This window comes from Erythrolamprus reginae, chromosome Z (assembly GCF_031021105.1).
Source record: "Erythrolamprus reginae isolate rEryReg1 chromosome Z, rEryReg1.hap1, whole genome shotgun sequence".
Lineage (NCBI taxonomy): Eukaryota > Metazoa > Chordata > Lepidosauria > Squamata > Dipsadidae > Erythrolamprus > Erythrolamprus reginae.
The window spans coordinates 147,124,629-147,143,302 of NC_091963.1; the positions used below are offsets into that span (position 1 = coordinate 147,124,629).

An 18,674-nucleotide genomic window follows, 5' to 3' on the forward strand; every position below is an offset into this window, starting at 1 on the left:
TGCCTTTTTTTTCAGACTTTGCTTTTCTTTCATTAGATGCACTTCAGGTCCAAAGACGGGCTACAAGAATGATGGAAGGTCTTAAGCATAAAACGTATCAGGAAAGACTTCATGAACTCAATCTGTATAGTCTGGAGGACAGAAGGGAAAGGGGGGACACTTGATTGAAACATTTAAATATGTTAAAGGGTTAAATAAGGTCCAGGAGGGAAGTGTTTTTAATAGGAAAGTGAACACAAGAACAAGGGGACACAATCTGAAGTTAGTTGGGGGAAAGATCAAAAGCAACGTGAGAAAATATTATTTCACTGAAAGAGTAGTAAATCCTTGGAACAAACTTCCAGCAGACGTGGTTGGTAAATCCACAGTAACTGAATTTAAACATGCCTGGGATAAACATATATCCATCCTAAGATAAAAATACAGAAAATAGTATAAGGGCAGACTAGGTGGACCATGAGGTCTTTTTCTGCCGTCAGACTTCTATGTTTCTATGTTTCTGATTTAGCAAAAGTGCTCTTTGAAGTTCAAAACGGAGTTTTAATTTCCTAAAATTCTGAGCAAAGCAGACCTGACATCATCCCTAGCACAGGTGGAGACCAGAGCAGTAGATTAAAATCTCCTTTCGGAGATCAGGAAACCCAGAAGGGCAGGGATTTTTTTTCTTCTGCCAAACAGATTCCTGCCGGTTGGGTTTCAGCACTTCTAGAATCTGGGCTGATCTGGGGGGAAATCCAAAAACAGACAGGCAAAATCCAGTTCTGGTCCCCACACCTCAAAAGAGACATTGAAACTCTGGAGAAGGTGCAGAAAAGAGCAACCAAAATGATTAGGGGACTTGAAACCAAGACTTACGAAGAGAGACTGTGGGAACTGGGCATGGATAGCCTAGAGAAAAGGAGGGCCAGAGGGGACATGATAGCTGTATACAGGTATATGAGGGGTTGCCACAGAGAGGAGGGGGCCACTCTATTCTCCAGAGCACCAGAGGGCTGGACAAGGAACAACGGCTGGAAGCTGACCAAGGAGAGATTCAACCTAGAAGTAAGGAAGAACTTCCTGACGGTCAGAGCGATCAACCAGTGGAACAACCTGCCTGCGGAGGTTGTGAACTCCCTAACTCTGGACACTTTCAAGAGGAGAATGGACTGCCACTTGGCTGGGGTGCTTTAAGATGCCTGCTCAGGCAGGGGGTTGGACTTGATGACCTGCATGGTCCCTTTCAACTCTAACAATAAGTAAGTAAGTAAGTAAGTAAGTAAGTAAGTAAGTAAGTAAGTAAGTAAGTAAGTAAGTAAGTAAGTAAGTAAGTAAGTAAGTAAGTAAGATCCAGGATAGAATTGGCCAGGAATCAGCTGGTTAGAACCTAGCAATCTTCTCCAGATTCCCGGCAAGACCCCAGGGGATTATCCTCAAAATATGTTACCTGCCACCCCGAGTCCAGAAGGAGTTGGGCAGCCTATAAATGTAAATAATGAATAATAGTTTTTAAAAACTCCCACCAAAGAAACCCCAGGTTGATCTCCACGAAGGAGATCGTATTTCTCAGTATCCTTGGCAGTCACAAGGTTGGAGCCCAGCCCGGCCGGGCTCCGAATTTTGGAAGCTTCCCCGAAGGTGTGGCTGTATGAAAACTCTTGCAAAATTTTCAAGCACAGCCTGTCCCGGAGAGAGCGATCCAGGGCTGGGCCTCCCCCTCCTGGCCTCAAAATAGACCCGGCTTTCGGCTCAGTACGGTCACCGCCCCAGATGCCACTTTTGGAGGGCACGCCTCGACGGAGGTGCCCACACCGTTTATCCGGTCTGGCTTGTGGCTACCAAGCAAAGGCAGGTACCAGGAAAACGATCTTGGAAGTGACCTGGGTGGAGATATGGAGTAGAAACCAACCAGGCACGCCAGATAAGAAAGATTTAAAAAACACCTTTGGAAGATTGTTGTTTTTTTCCCGGGGACATTGACGGGTTTCAGCCTGCCAGGTTGGCGTTTGCGCCAATGTGGTCAACCTGTCCTCTCTTGCCTTCTGCTCCTGCTCTCATCCGACCTAGCTGTGGAAGATGATGGACCTTGAAGCCCATCACACCCAGAAGTCGAGAAACGCACACGGAAACGTGGAATTGGGAGGGACCTTAGGGGTCTTCCAGTCCAACCCCCCATTTCTGACGCATGGTCGTCCATTCTCTTCTTTAAAAGGAGGAAGGGGAAAGGGGGAGGGGGAGGGGGAGAATAATACAGTTGTAAGGGACCTTGGAGGTCTTCTAGTCCAGCCACCTGCTCAGGCAGGAAACCTTAAACCAGTGATGGCAAACTGTTTTTTCCTCGGATGTCAAAAGGGCACGCATCCATAATGCAATGCCTTTCCCCCTGCGCATGCGTGCACAATCCCGCCCCATGCTCTCTGAAGCCTCCTGAGCCTGTGGATGGTGAAAAATGGACAGGTCTACTTTAAGTTCAGAAATAAACTTCCAGTTGGGCTGATGGCCATTTTTTACCCTCTCCAGATTTCAGGAAAGCCTCCAGAGGCTGTTGTTGGCGAAAAACGGACCCAACAGGCCTACCAGAAGTTCAGAAATGAAGTTTTGGTTGGGACATTGGGATGTTTCTCACCCTCCCCAGGCTTCAAGGAAGCCTGGGGAGCCTGTGGATGGAGAAAAACGGACCCAACAGACCTATCGGAAGTTCAGAAACTATGGACAAGAGGATGAACTCGGCTAATGAAACTGATTGGCGAGAACTGATGGGATGACGGGACAAGGTAAGAGATGTGGTTAGTAGAATCCGAGTCCAAGCTAGAAGGAATAAATTGGAATCACTTTACAATATGTAAATAGATATGTTGCTCTTGAATTTAAATGGTATATATAAGATACGGTATGTGCCCATTTTGGTGGAAGGATATGAATGTTGTCTGGTGGCGGGCACAAATCACTGAGCACTTGTTGTATGTTGTGTGTGTGTTTTATATTTTAAAATCAATCCAAAAATTTAAAAAACAGAAACGAACTTCTGGTAGGCCCGTTGGATCCATTTTTCATCATCCAGAGGCTCGGAGGCTTTCTTGAAGCCTGGGGAAGGCGAAAAGAGCCTCCCCCCACACTCCACAAGGCTGAGTGTGTGGGGCATCTTTCAGTGCAAATTGGGTGCTCTAGGGTGCAGCTCCATTTTCGCTACCCCATTGCGTTCACCCCCGCCCCAAATAGAAACATAGAAACATAGAAGTCTGACGGCAGAAAAAGACCTCATGGTCCATCTAGTCTGCCCTTATACTATTTCCTGTGTTTTATCTTAGGGTGGATATATGTTTATCCCAGGCATGTTTAAATTCAGTTACTGTGGATTTACCAACCACGTCTGCTGGAAGTTTGTTCCAAGCATCTACTACTCTTTCAGTAAAACAATATTTTCTCATGTTGCTTTTGATCTTTCCCCCAACTAACTTCAGATTATGTCCCCTTGTTCTTGTGTTCACTTTCCTATTAAAAACACTTCCCTCCTGGACCTTATTTAACCCTTTGACATATTTAAATGTTTCGATCATGTCCCCCCTTTCCCTTCTGTCCTCCAGACTCTAGAGATTGAGTTCATTAAGTCTTTCCTGATACGTTTGATGCTTCAGACCTTCCACCATTCCTGTAGCCCGTCTTTGGACCCGTTCAATTTTGTCCATATCTTTTTGTAGCTGAGGTCTCCAGAACTGGACACAGTATTCCAAATCCGGGCAGTAGCCCACCTATGAGTCCACCCATCCCAAATGCACCCAGGGTGAGAATGAAGGCATCAAATCTCTCCTCCCAAGCTCTGGGCCTCTCCCGAATTCCTCCTCCCGTGGGTATTTTTCTCCCAGCCGCCCATCTAACGCCTTCCCCCCCTGTTTTATCTCTCTTCCTAATCTCCCCCTTCTGGGTCACCTCCAATCTGTCCTGCTTAAGCCGCTTATTATGGTTCACTTTATTTTATTTTTTTTTCACTCCCAACTGTGCAATCGGAGATTTGGGCACTGACCCAAGACCGCTGGTGGGTTGCGAGTGGTTCCTTCTTGCGGTAAGATTAGAGGGGGGAGTGATATAGATTTCTCTCTGCCCTTCCTCCTCCTCCTCCTCCTCCTCCTCCTCCTCCTCCTCCTCCTCCTCCCCCTCCTCTTGTTTTCCTAACCTTGTCTTCTCGTCTCTGACGTTCCCCCCCCCACTCCCACCCGTTCGTTCGCTGACTCAGCACGGAGCAACTGGCTTTGACCTGATTAATAAACTTTTGCTGATTTGCAGGGGAGGCCTTGACCAAGCATCCCAGCCCAATCCAATCTCAGCCTCCTCCCCCCCCCCCTCTCCTGTTCCTGCTGAGAAGCTCGATATTTATTGGGGAGGAGGGAAAAAAAGGAGCGAAACCAGTTCGTGCCTGATCTTCCCAGCCTACCTACTTAGGATGTCCTAAAGTAGCCTCCAGCGAGATATTTTTTCTACACCTCCCTTTGGAGAGACCTTTTTCAGTTCTGAAAGGCTGAGGACCGTTTCCCTCCCCCAGTAGCTTGCCCGCTTGAAAAAAGGGGTTTTGTGGGATAGAATAGAATAGAATAGAATAGAAAATATGGAATGGAATAGAAACAAATGAAATGGAACTGAACAGAATAACAATTGAACAGAACGGAACGGAACAGAAAATATAGAATGGAATGGAAAATATGGAATGGAATAGAATAGAAAATATGGAATGGAATAGAATGGAACAGAACATATGGAACGGAACAGAACAGAACATAACATATGGAATGGAACGGAATAGAAAATATGGAATGGAACGGAACGGAACAGAACAACAACAGAACAGAACATATGGAATGGAACGGAATGGAATAGAATAGAAAATATGGAACAAAATAGAATAGAAAATATGGAATGGAATGGAACAACAACAGAACAGAACAGAACATATGGAATGGAATGGAATGGAACAAATGGAACAGAATGGAAAAGAAAATATGGAATGGAATAGAATGAAACAGAATGCACTTTCATGATGGTTACAAGGTTCTGGGGTCACATGATCATCCTTTGCATCCTTCCCAGCTTTCTTCTGATCAGCAAAGTCACTGGAAGAAACCGCAGTCACTTAATGACCGCATGATTCATTTAAAAAATTGCCGTGGCTCACTTAGCGATGGAAATTCTGGTCTCCATTGTGGTGGTAAGTGGAGGAGTACAGGGTAAATTCAAATGCCAGAGATCTCCGGTATCAAATTACCAAAAAGGGTATTGGTGATTTATTTGGCCTTATCAGAGAGTCCTCAACTTATGACGACAATTGGGAATCTTCCATTGCTCACCGACCTTCAGGGTGTTATCACAACTGATCTTTTTGCAACTTTCCTGCTGAAGTCATTAAGCGAGCCACGTGGTTGTTAAGTGATCATGCGGCAGTCATAAACACAGACAGTCCTCAACTTATAACAGCTTGCTTAGTGACCATTTTAAGCTACGGTGGCTGTATAAAACAGCTGTATTAAAAAAAGTGACCGTTTTTCAGACTTACGACTGCCACAGCATCACACTTGGCAACCGACTTATATTTATGACAGTTTCGGCGTCTCAGAGTCACATGATCCCCATTTGCGACCGTCAACGGGGAAACTGGATTCCCTTAACAACCGCGTAACTCACTCAATGACCGCAGCAATTGACTGAACCACTTCTGTGGCAAGGCAGGTCGTAAAACAGAGCAGAACTCAAATTAGCCACAGTCCCGCTTAGCAACAGGAATTTTGGACTCCATTCTGGTTGTAAGTAAATGACTATGTGTAAGATCACTCAGCAGATTGGAAGGGCCAACAACGACAACACACACACAAAAAAAGGCAAATCAGCAATTTGCACAAAGCCTCTGTGGGGAGACGAGGGGACTTTCCCACAAGATTTGCAACAAGCAAATTCCATCTAACAGACAAAACAGCAGAGCAAAGTTGTGACTGCAATTAATTGTGTTGGTGAATGAACCCATCTGAACTGTCCCGTTCTGATGGGAGTTGGTCAGAGATGAATTCTTGGAAAGCTACAAAGGAGCCTAGTTCAAATGCAAAACTCTGATTTTATTTTTTCAGGAAAGACAAAGGGAAAATCTGTCTGTCTGTCTAGTCATCTATTTATCTATCTAATCTATCCTGTCTGTCTGTCTGTCTGTCTGTCTATCTAATCATCTATTTCTCTATTTATCTATCCATAGCTAATCTGTCTGTCTGTCTGTCTGTCTATCCTATATATCTATCATCTACCTATCTCTATCTACTTATTGACTTTCTAATCCCCCCCCACTATCTATCTATCTAATCTATCTATCTATCTATCTATCTATCTATCTATCTATCTATCTATCTATCATCTGTCTGTCTGTCTACCTACCTACCTACCTACCTACCTATCTATCTATCTATCTATCTATCATCTGTCTATCTATCTATCTATCTATCGTATCTATCTATCATCTGTCTGTCTATCTATCTATTGTATATCTATCTATTGTATCTATCATCTGTTTGTCTATCTATCTATTGTATTTATCTATCTATCATCTGTCTGTCTATCTATCTATTGTATCTATCTGTCCATCCATCCACCTACCTACCTACCTACCTACCTACCTACCTACCTACCTATCTAATCATCTATTTCTCTATTTATCTATCCATAGTTGTCTGTCTGTCTGTCTGTCTATCCTATCTATCTATCATTTACCTATCTCTATCTACCTATCTACTTTCTATATCTATCTATCTATCTACCTATCTACCTATCTACCTATCTACCTACCTACCTACCTACCTATCCATCTATCCATTCATGCATTCATCTATCTACCTATCTACCTATCTAGCTTGACCAACATTTCTGCTGCTGAATGAGACATTTGTTGAGTGCGTTTTGCCTCATTTTACAACCTTTCTCGCCACAGTTCTTAAATGAACCAGGGGGCAGAGGGCACATGAGGCCAGCACCAAAAACAATGGATGGAAACTCATCAATGAGAAAAGAACAACCTGGAATTAAAGAGAAACTTTCTGGCAGCGAGAACAATTAACCAGTGGAACAGTTCGCCACCAGAAATTATAAGTGCTCCATCACTGGAGGTTTTCAGTCACTTGTCTGAAATAGTATAGGGCAGTGATGGCAAACCTTTTTCGGTTCGTGTGCCAAAAGGGTGGGTGTGCGTATGCCAGCATGTGTGCATGGGCCCACAACCATTCCCTTGCTCCCACGCATGTGCATTCTACCCGCGCTGCCCCCTGCGCATACATACAAATGCCCCCGATCCCCACGCATGCGCACAGGCCTCACTGAAGCCTGGGACGGTGAAAAAACAGGCAAATGAGTAAACCGGAAGTTCAGAAAAATTGACTTTGGATTTGCCTGTTGTGCTGTTTTTCTCACTATGGAACCTTCAGGGAAGCTTCCTGAAGCCCCAGAGGGCAAAAAAACAGCACAACGAGCAAACCGGAAGTCTATTTTTCTGAACTTCCGATTGGCCCATTGTGCAGTTTTTTGCACTATGGGGTTTTACAGAAGCCTCCCTGAAGCCTCCGGAGGGCAAAACGGCCTTCCCCAAGGCTAGCATACACATGCACGTTGGAGCTGACATAGGGCAACACCTCCGTTGCACTCTGATATGGCTCCATGTGCCACCTGTGGCACGCATGTCATAGGTTCAACATCACTGGTACAGGCTCTCCTGCTTGAGCCAAGGGGTTGGATTAGAAGACCTCCAAGGTCCCTTGCAGCTCTATTCTGATGATGAATCACAGCAGTTGTTAAGTGAGGAACACGGTCGTTCAATGAATCTGGTCGTTAAGTGAATCTCCCCATTAATTTTGTTTTTCGGAAGGTCACAAAAGGGGATCACCTGATCCCCGGGACCCTGCAACCGACATAAATATGAATCAATTGCCAAGCATCCAAATTTTATTTCTGCGGCCATCGGAATGGTGCAATGGTCGTAAGTGCGGGGAAAGGGTCGCGAGTCACATTTTTTGGGAGCCATTATCACTTTGGACGGTCACTAAAAAGAACTGTTGTAAGTCAGGGACAAACTGTATTCATAAAGCACTCGACTTAAGATACTTACGTATTGATGCTTCTGACCAAATCGGTTTTGTAACCTTCGTTTAAACTACGGCTCTAATCATCTCAATTAGAATTCTTGATGCGTATGGCAAGTGGACTATAGGTTTATTCACCCTGGGAAATAGTGCATATTTACAGACTGTACCCTCGGGTTAAATTCACTGCTGCTGATCCAACCAACCTCTGGAGGAGGGGTTGGTGGGGGGAGAGCGATTATACACCAGACTGAGTGCGAGACGAAGGGATTAAAATCCTCTTTACAGTCGGTTTCCCATGGAATTTTAAGCCAGGGTTTTTGAAAAAGGCCAATTAGCTGAAAACGGCAATCTGGTATCTGAACAGCCGTAGGAGGAATTATTACACAAGACATGAATTTAACAATCTATAGAGACCGCACAACCCCTGACAACCAGTAGGGGCAACAGAAAAATCCTACCTCTTTGGATATATGCCGCCTGGTGGTCGCTTGAAGTCTTGCAACCCAGATCTGGTGGGTGGTATAGTTAGGGTAGGGCAGGCAAGGGTTCCTTCCGGGAATGCCTTCCGGGAATGGCGCAGGTGCCCATCAGCACAAGATTTCACTTCTGCGCATGCGCCGCAAGTGAAATCTCGCACGAGGATGCTGTCACGTGCGAGATTTTGCCATTTTCGGCTATTTTTTTTTGCTTCCACGCTTACACAGGAGCAAAAAACCACTGAAAATCAGCGAAATCTCGCCAGACTGTCCTTGAGCAAGATTTCACTTGCTGCACATGTATAAAAGTGGAGTATTGCACCGGCATGTGTGCACGCATCAAGGGGGCAGAGATAAGTGCGCATCTCCATTTCCACCACCGGAACTCCGATCCTACTGTCAAACCAGCCGTGGGTTTCAATTTTTTTACTACTGGTTCTGTGGGCGTGGCTTGGCAGGTGTGGCAGGGGAAGGATACTGTAAAATCTCCATTCCCACCCCACTCCAGGGGAAGGTTTAATTTAATTTAATTTATTAGATTTGTTACTGCTATTGTGACCTGCCCAGCAGCCCATGCAGCTGATAGTGGTTTCTGCTCAAGAGGAGATTGACGGTGATATGCCAGTGGCCTGTCCAGCCGGTACCCGAGTCGGACAGTGGGTAGGATGGTGAGGGCTTGGTGCCACAGGCAGAGGTTTAGCTAGGGCCTTCGGAACTTCCAGCACCTCACAGCAATAATGAGAAACAAGAGTCTTTTCCTCTTCTTGATGCACGAGCTCACGGGGCTGCCAAGAGGCAGGAGTGGTTACTCGAGAGGAGGTCTCTCGGGAGTAAGACTGGGAGTTAATTGGCCATGCCTCTAGTCTACTTAAGGACATCGGAGGCAGCAAATAAGCTGCAGAGAACAATGTTTGGGAAACCCATCTGATCATTCTGTGCTCCATGTCTTAAAGACTTCTCTTTGTCTTCTCTGCTGCCATTTTGGTTATCGAGAACTACCTCTAGGCATTTTGCCAACTCTCTTAAGCTATGTAAGGCATCAAGATCTAAGTGCTCTTCTTGGTTTTAAAAACTCTTTGAACTGATACCAGCTGTTAATGAAGATTAATTAGTAGCCGGTTGCTTGCCAAAAATGATTGTAGATTGGCGTGCTGCTAAAGGTTTATTGGTAGTATTCTTTGAATTAAATAAGTGTGTACAAAATGGGTGTTGTGTTATGTTCTTGGTGGAGACAGAACATGTATTTGTTTATTTATTTATTATTTGGACTTACATGCCGCCCAACTTCTTAAAGACTTTGGGCGGCCACTGCAAAACAATTGCAAAATCTCCATATCCTCCCGATCAGCTGGCACTCGGGTAGCAGAGAGTAGATGGGAGCGGAGACAGTCAGAGGTGGCATTTACCAGTTCTCCAAACTACTCAAAATTTCCACTACCGCTTCCCCAGAACCTGGTCAGAACCTGGTGAAGGCCACCTCTGTGTCAAACCAAATTTCATTGAGGGCCGTACCAGGGCTGTGGTTGACCTTGGGGGAGAGCGGGCCAGATCTGACCACATTGTAGGCCTTGAGTTTGAGACCCCCTGAGTTAGGATAACCCAATCTGGGCCACAACGTTTCGACTGGTCCATATTTGTGCCTTTGTTCAATAAATTACCCTTGGCTGAGCAAATCGCACAGACATACAAGCTACAATGGTTCCATTCCCACAACCAGCTAAGCAATCAGCAAGCATTCTTCCTGAACTCAGATTTTAGCTTCGTTCCGAGCAATGGTCTCGTTCTCTCCCTTTCGAACGCGAGCATCCTCTTGCTAAGCATCCTTACCACACTTAAAAGACACACCGCTTGTCAAGATCAGCGTCACACTACGTGTCACAGTCAAATTCGCTCACTACTTACAAAGGCAGACCCCTGCGAGGAGGCGCAACCCAGTTTCTGGAGGCAGGCAGGTGGGGAAGATGGGTTGGAGGACGTAGTTGGCAAAAGTCAGGGCGATCACCGCCTGGTTCGTGGGGTAGATCACCAGCACCGCAATCCACAGTCTGAGGAACCTTGGTAGAAAGGGAAATGTTAGAGGCATTTCAAGGCTTGTTGGTCCTTACCTAACACCAGTATTGGGTTGCTAACTGGAACGGGGAGGGGACACCGTCCCAGGAGCGAAAATGGAGCTGCACGCACAGCTCCAGTTGACCGGCAGACGGGCGCATGTGTTGGCATTAAGTCCAGCTCCTGCACATGTACCAGAAAACAAATCTCATGTGAGGACACGCGCCCCCAGCGAAATTTCGGTGATTTTCACCAATTATTTGTTTCCGCACGTGCTGAATCGCGCACCGGGGTCACAGAGCTCTGTAAGAAGTGCACCGGTAGCAGCGGTAATGAGGAGCCCTTGCCTGCCTGGCACCGCCCCCCCTCCCGTGTCTCTTTCCCATAGCAAGATCTAATGAGGAGAACGCCAAGAATTCTGACAACTGAATGAGTTCCTTTCCAAATCAATATGTTCCCCAGTATACTGAGGTAGCTATTTCTTGATCTTCTCTCTAACTATCAGCTGATGACTGGGGAGATAACAGAACAGAATATCACAGTTGGAAGGGGGCATGCGTAGGGTTCTTTGCGACCAGAGGATTGGTTCAAAGCCTGGCCAGCAGGTTTGGTTATTGTTGCCTGTTCAGAAAGGGGGGGGGGGAGATTTCTGTCATCGGTTCTGGCAAACCAGTCTGAACCGGTAGCAACCCATCAGTGAAGTCCACCCTTTCTTCTCTTAACTCAGTCCTCTAACTCCCAACCCCTGGCGGACAAACCAAGTCCCTTATTCCTTCTTACCCAGCCAGCCCTCCGAAGATGTCCTTGACGTAGGAATAATCCCCTCCAGATTTGGGGATGGTGACCCCCAGTTCTGCGTAGCACAAGGCCCCCACGGCGGTGATGAGACCTGTGACGATCCACACGATCAACGCCAGCCCTACGGAGCCCGCATTCTCCAACACACCTTTTGGTGATACGAAAATCCCGGATCCAATGATGTTACCTACAGAGGGACAAGAGGAGATTACAATGGGCAGGGACGACAATGACAACAACAAAAACAAACAACTTTGGCACGCTCCTCCTAAGACATTTTTTCCCCCAAGTTCCTTGCTTCCAGACGTTGCGGATGCTGCAACAAACTGAAATAATTTGTTCTCTTTTTTTAAAAAAAAATATTTTTATTAAATTTTTATTACTACAAACAAAAATAAAAATTACTTAAAGAAAGCGTGCCCAACACCAATAAACCCCACCACCATTTAGGGGGTTAAATTATTTGCAATAAGTTTCAATTTCTTCCTTGGCTCCGGTTTACATTTCTTTACATACAAAAAGTGATTGGAATTTATTTTTCACATTGTCGTCATAAATTCTACTTAAGATATAATTTTTCACCTTATTCCACCGTGCCATCAGCTTCTCCAATTTATTTTCATCAAAGTTATTTAATCTTATTTCCATAATTTCGAAGTGGATGTGGTCCACCATGTACCAGTACCAATTCTGGATTGTCCATTTATTGCTATCCTTCCACCCTAATACCACTACTGCTTGAGCGCTTTCCAAAGCTGCTGTTTTGATTTCTTTAAATTCTCGTAATTCCCCATATTTAACTAGTGTTGCTAATTCTTTCGTGATTATCCAATTAATGTTTAGCATATTGTTAATTTCATTCTGTACTTCCTTCCAAAATTTTTGAACTTCAACGCATTCCCAGAGCATATGCATAAAAACTATTCTCTTCTGTTATTTCCCTGTTTATAAGCTGACCGTTAGAAAGAAGATCAAGAAACAGGCACCTCAGTATACTGGGGGAGATATTGATTTATTTTAAAGAGGAGACTGGACAACTGTTTGTCTGGAATGGAAGAGAGCAGTGATGGCGAACCTTTTTCGGTTTGTGTGCCCAAAAAGGGGGCAGCATGGGGGCAGGTCGCATGTGTGTGTGTCCACACTCATTATTCCATTCGGGTGTGACCACCTTTCCCACTCCAAGCACACAATGGCATACCCCTTTTTCACTCTTCCCAAGCTCCAGAGCCTTTCTAGGAGCCTAGGGAAGGTGAAAACAGCCTTCCTTACTCCGCCCGGAGGTCCCCTGGACGCCAGAAACATCCTGTTTACCATCTTCCGGTTGAACCAGAAGACCCGTTTTTTGTTCTTCCCAGGCTTCAGAGCCTTTCTAGGAGCCTAGAGGGAGGGTGAAAACGCCCCCCCCCCCCGAGGCCCTACGGAGGCAGAAAATGGCCTGTTTAAAGATGATCACTGGACCTGAGCTTGCATGCCCATAGGATCACCATCACAGGAAGATAGTTTCCTGCCTGAGTAGAGGGGTTGGGCTAGAAGACCTCCAAGGTCCCTTCCAACTCTAATACTCTGTTATTCCTTGACCCGTGATGGCCAGCTGACTTTCGGCCTTGGGGAAGGCCGTTTCGTCCTCCGGATGCTTCAGGGAAACTTCCTTGAAGCCCCAGAGTTAAAAAAAAGCCCCCAATAGACAAACTGAAAGTTCAGGAAAACACACTTCCGGTTTCCTGTTGTGCTGTTTTTTACACACTGGTGGGTGCGAGGAAGCTTTCTGAAGCCCCGGAGTGCAAAAACCAGCACAATGGGCAAACCGGAAGTGTGTTGTCCAAACTTTTGGTTTGTCCATTGTGCTGTTTTTTGCACTCTGGAACTTCAGGAAGGTTACTTGAACTCTCCCGAGTGCAAAAAACAGCACAATGGCAAACCAGAAGTGCATTTTCCCGAACTTCCGGTTTGCCCATTATGCTGTTTTTTGCACCCTGGAACTTCTAGTCTGCCTGTTTTTTTCCACCTACCAAGCTTCAAAAAATCCTGTGTGTAAACACGGGGTGCAATTCAGGGAAGTGCATGCTAGCACACCCACACCCCCCCCTTTTGGCCTGTGAACCAAAAAAGGTTCACCATCACTGGTCTAGGCCAATCTTGGCATCTTTCAGAATTGTGGACTTCAACTCCCAGAATCCTCCAGCCAGAGAATTCTGGGAGTCGTAAGTCCACAAGTCTGAACGTTGCTAAGTTTGAAGACCCTCTGGGCCTAGACTGCGTTTCTCAGCCTGTTACTTTAAGATGTTTGGACTTCGACTCCCAGAATTCCCCAGCCAGGAAGTCACCAAGATTTGAAATAGGCAAGGCTGACCGGGGAATTCTGGGAATCAAAGTCTGAGTACAAGTGCACTAGAGTGCCTTCCATCCCCTGTCCTATTGCTCTCCTATATCTCCTATATAGAACTCAATCTGTATAGTCTGGAGGACAGAAGGAAAAGGGGGGACATGATCGAAACATTTAAATATGTTAAAGTGTTAAATAAGGTCCAGGAGGGAAGTGTTTTTAATAGGAAAGTGAACACAAGAACAAGGGGACACAATCTGAAGTTAGTTGGGGGAAAGATCAAAAGCAACATGAGAAAATATTATTTTACTGAAAGAGTAGTAGATCCTTGGAACAAATTTCCAGCAGACGTGGTTGGTAAATCCACAGTAACTGAATTCAAACATGCCTGGGATAAACATATATCCATTGTAAGATAAAATACAGGAAATAGTATAAGGGCAGACTAGATGGACCATGAGGTCTTTTTCTGCCGTCAGTCTTCTGTTTCTATGTTTCTATACCTTTCTTCTATTCCTATATCTCTTCTTCTATTCTTTCATTGATATGTTCTATTACTATACCTTCTTTTTTATTATTTCTTAGATATATTTTACTATGAGTATCTCCTCTATAACCTTCTTCATGTATTTTACTATGTGTATATAGACATATACCCACGAAAACCCTCATTGTGTATTGGACAAAATAAATAAATAAAATAAAATAAAAATCTTGAAGTGGCCCAAAACACTGCTTTGGATTATCTATATGGGATCCCTACAAGCAACCCCTTTTATTCTGTGAGCTCAGAAGAATGTTAGTTCCTGTCGGTACAGAAAAAGCTTTCTCAGAGACGACATTTAAGGTCATATCAGGTTTTTTTTCCCCCCTGATAAAACCGTGGGCCTGGTTCCTGTTACAATCCAGAAATATTCACGCTTTGCATTACGACACTTCTTGAAAGAGCTCCTGCCAGCTTGGTTATGTAATCTTAAAACACGCCGGGTTAAATTTTTTATGTACTGCCTGAATGTGTGTCCCAAATATGATAATCGTCCACAAAACCCACGCACACAGTTGTACAGATGATGGGTTGCACATACAGTAGAGAGAAGAAGGGAGATGAACGATTTGGCATGGATACATCGATGTAAAGATATTGTTTTAACACTCACAATGGTTTTTAAAGTTGACCAAGGAATCGTCTGGAAAACAATTGGATCTACTAGCTAAAGTTCCAGGTTTTGTTTTTATATATATATATATATATATATATATTGGGGTTTCTTGTTTTTTAGACTTTTTAAATGTATTATTGTTATTTTAGATTCTAACTATTAGATTTGTCATTATATATTGTTTTTATCATTGCTGTAAGCCGCCCCGAGTCTACGGAGAGGGGCGGCATACAAATCTAATTAATAATAATAATAATAATAATAATAATAATAATAATAATAATAATAATAATGGAAGCTGGCTGAAGTTTTTCTCGCATTTTTAATAGCGTTTTTCTATCACCTGAGGATTTTTTTTTTTTAAAAAAGCAAAACACAGGCTCACCGAAATGACCAAATTGAAACCCCCCTCTCTTCTTAAGCAAAGCAGTTTTTGTTTTTTTAAATCCTGGAGGCTATTCCAAGATCTCAGTCCAGAAAATGAGTTCCAGGACTTCCCACTTTGTTGGAAATCAAATCAGGTCCATTTTAAATCCCCCCCTCACGGGTGGGGGGAGGAAGAACTAAGCAAACAAGTATAGGGAAAGAATCTGGCAGGTTTTTCCCAACACGATTCCCCAATGTAAATATGTACCAAGCCCTTGGCATCTTATCAATCCTTCCATCTGGAAAGATTAAGGCTGCTGGTTTAGCAACACGGGATGATTTGGTTTCCAAGGCAGGTAGGCCTGCTTTGATATGTTCCTATAGATGGATGGATGGATGGATGGATGGATAGATAGATAGATAGATAGATAGATAGATAGATAGATAGATAGATGTGGATGGATGGATGGATGGAGAGAGAGAGGGAGAGAGATAGATAGATAGATAGATAGATAGGTAGGTAGGTAGGTAGGTAGATATAGATAGAGGATATGTGTGTGTGTATGTGTGTGTGTGTATGTGTATGTTTTTTCTATATGTGTGTGTGTGTGTGTGTGCGTATGTGTGTGTCTATATATCCCACCTTTGCTGCCAGGCATGGGGGAATTGAGATATCTCCCCTGAGCCTATACAATATATGTATGGTATGTTTGTGCGCATGTCTGCTTAATAATGGGGTTTTTAAAATGTTTTTAAATTATTAGATTTGTCATGAATTGTTTTATTGCTGTTATGAGCTGCCCCGAGTCTACGGAGAGGGACGGCATACAAATCTAATAAATAAATTTTATATATATACAGTATATATATATCACATGTTTTTGGTAAATATAGTTTGTCGGCTATGAATAAATTAACTGCCTTGAAATGGCCCCGGGTTGGGCCTAGAGGCAAAAAGGAATTGTGACGTTCTTTTAATATACCAGGGTGATCCGACAGAAAGATAGATAGATAGATAGATAGATAGATAGATAGATAGATAGATAGATAAGTAGGTAGGTAGGTAGGTAGGTAGGTAGGCAGGTAGGCAGGCAGGCAGGCAGGCAGATAGATAGATAGATGGAGAGAGGGAGAGAGAAAGAGGAGGAGGAGGAGGAGGAAGAGAAGGAGCAGAGAATGGCGTTTGTGTATATGAATTTTTTAAAAATGAAACTTGGGGCCTTGTCATTTAAAAAGCACAGTTTTAATGCTCGTTTACAAAATCAGTACACCGAGGGATCTGTCTCTCTCTCTCTCCAGGCAATTCACGGCTGTGAATATTTCCAAGCCAGGATTTTCTGCAAAACTCTAGGGTTCCAGCAGGAGATTTGAAGACTAAGCAAAAAGTGTTTACAGAAAGCCGCCAGTTATCTATCACCAGAGCTTTGCTCCTTGATCAGGGCCTTCTGGGGGGGGGGGGGAATTAAAACACCTTTTGGCACCTGCCGCACTTTAAGCAGTAAAACATTTTCACTGGCAAAGGGGAAATTCTGGGCTGTTTTCCCACCACCCTCTCTCCCTCTTCTGAACTCCTTTTTAATGCTGGTTCCTGCCGCCCATGAATAGAACATAGAATAATAAGGTTGGAAAGAATCTTGGGGGTCATCTAGTCCACCCCCTTGCAACCTCGGGGGCATGAGATCCTCCACCCATTCCTATAGGGATGACATGATAGCAGGCTTCCAGTATTTGAGAGGCTGCCACAAAGAAGAGGGGTTTGTGTGTGTCAAATTATTGTCCATAGCACCAGAAAGCAAGACAAGAAGCAATGGATGGAAACTAATCAAGGAGAGAGAGAGTAGCAAGTTGGAATTAAAGAGAAATTTCCCCAATGGTGAGAAACATTAACCAGTGGAACATCTTGCCTCCAGAACTTGTGGGTGCTCCAATGCCGGAGTTGTTGTTTTTTAAAGAAGAGATAAAAACATAGAAACATAGAAGTCTGACGGCAGAAAAAGACCTCATGGTCCATCCAGTCTGCCCTTATACTATTTCCTGTATTTTATCTTGCAATGGATATATGTTTATCCCAGGCATGTTTAAATTCAGTTACTGTGGATTTACCAACCACGTCTGCTGGAAGTTTGTTCCAAGGATCTACTACTCTTTCAGTGAAATAATATTTCCTCACGTTGCTTTTGATCTTTCCCCCAACTAACTTCAGATTGTGTCCCCTTGTTCTTGTGTTCACTTTCCTATTAAAAACACAGATAGGACAGCCATTTGTTTGAAATGATATATAGAGTCTCCTGCTTGAGCAGGGGGTTGGACTAGATGATCTCTAAGACCCCTTCCAACTCTGTGATTCCATTAAATGGCTGTTGGGTCTCATCAAGAAGGAGATTTAAAAGAGATTGGAGGATTTATTTGGGGTTGGCCTAACTTCTGACCAATCCTAATTTCAAGAGTAAATCCTAAATCCAAGGAATGATGGACGGAAGCTGACCAAAGAGTCAACCTGGAAATAAGGAAGAACTTTCAGACGGCAAGAGATCGACCATTGGGACAGAAGTTGCCTACAGGGGTTGTGAGAGCTCCAACACTTAGCAAGAACATATAGAATAGAATGGAATGGAATATAGAATATAGAATATAGAGTAGAGGAGAAGAGTAGAATAGAATAGAATAGAATAGAATTCAATTCTTTATTGGCCAAATGTGATTGGACACACAAGGAATTTGTCTTTGGTGCAAACGCTCTTTAGACTTATATACCATCTCACAGTGCTTCACAGCCCTCTCTAAGTGGTTTACAGAGAGTAATAAGCATATCACCCCAACGATATGGCTCCTCATTTTACCGAACTCAGTAGGATGGAAGGCTGAGTCAACCTTGAGCCTGGCAAGATTCGATTGGCCAAACCACGGGCAGCTTGATCAGCAGAAGTTGCCTGCACTGCGCCATTGAGACTCTGGAGACTTCCAGGAGGAGATTGGACTGCCATTTGTCTGAAATGATGTTGAGACTCCCAACTGAGTGGGGGTGGGGGTGGACTAGATAACCTATACGGTCTCAGAAGAGGTATATCAATGGGACGGAGTGCATTGATATATTTGGAGTGCAATAATAATAATAATAATTATTATTATTATTATTATTATTGACACAATCTCCACCTGTCAATTGCAAAAGGCCGCTTTACTGGGATCGGCAAACATAATTGGCCGCTACATCACGCAGTCCTAGGTGCTTGGGAAGCGCCCGACTGGTGATGAAATACGAAATCCAGCATAGTGATCTCGTCTGCTGTGTTGTACTGACATAATATTTATTTATTTATTTATTATTTGGATTTGTATGCCGCCCCTCTCCGAAGACTCGGGGCAGCTCACAACAAGTGAAAAAACAATCCAATACATAATCCAATTAATTAAAATATTTCAA

The 18,674-nt window shown here is 44.0% G+C and overlaps 1 protein-coding gene across 1 annotated transcript in view; it reads right to left on the reverse strand.

Moving 5' to 3' along the window:
* The window catches only part of SLC7A8 (solute carrier family 7 member 8), a 42,878-nt gene that overhangs the window by 20,536 nt on the left and 3,668 nt on the right, over positions 1 to 18,674 (reverse strand). Inside the window, exons 2-3 of the mRNA XM_070729508.1 lie at positions 11,384 to 11,588; positions 10,457 to 10,608 (exon numbers count right to left, since the gene is read on the reverse strand). Coding sequence (XP_070585609.1) covers positions 10,457 to 10,608; positions 11,384 to 11,588 — 357 coding nt within the window. The remainder of the gene's footprint in view (positions 1 to 10,456; positions 10,609 to 11,383; positions 11,589 to 18,674) is intronic.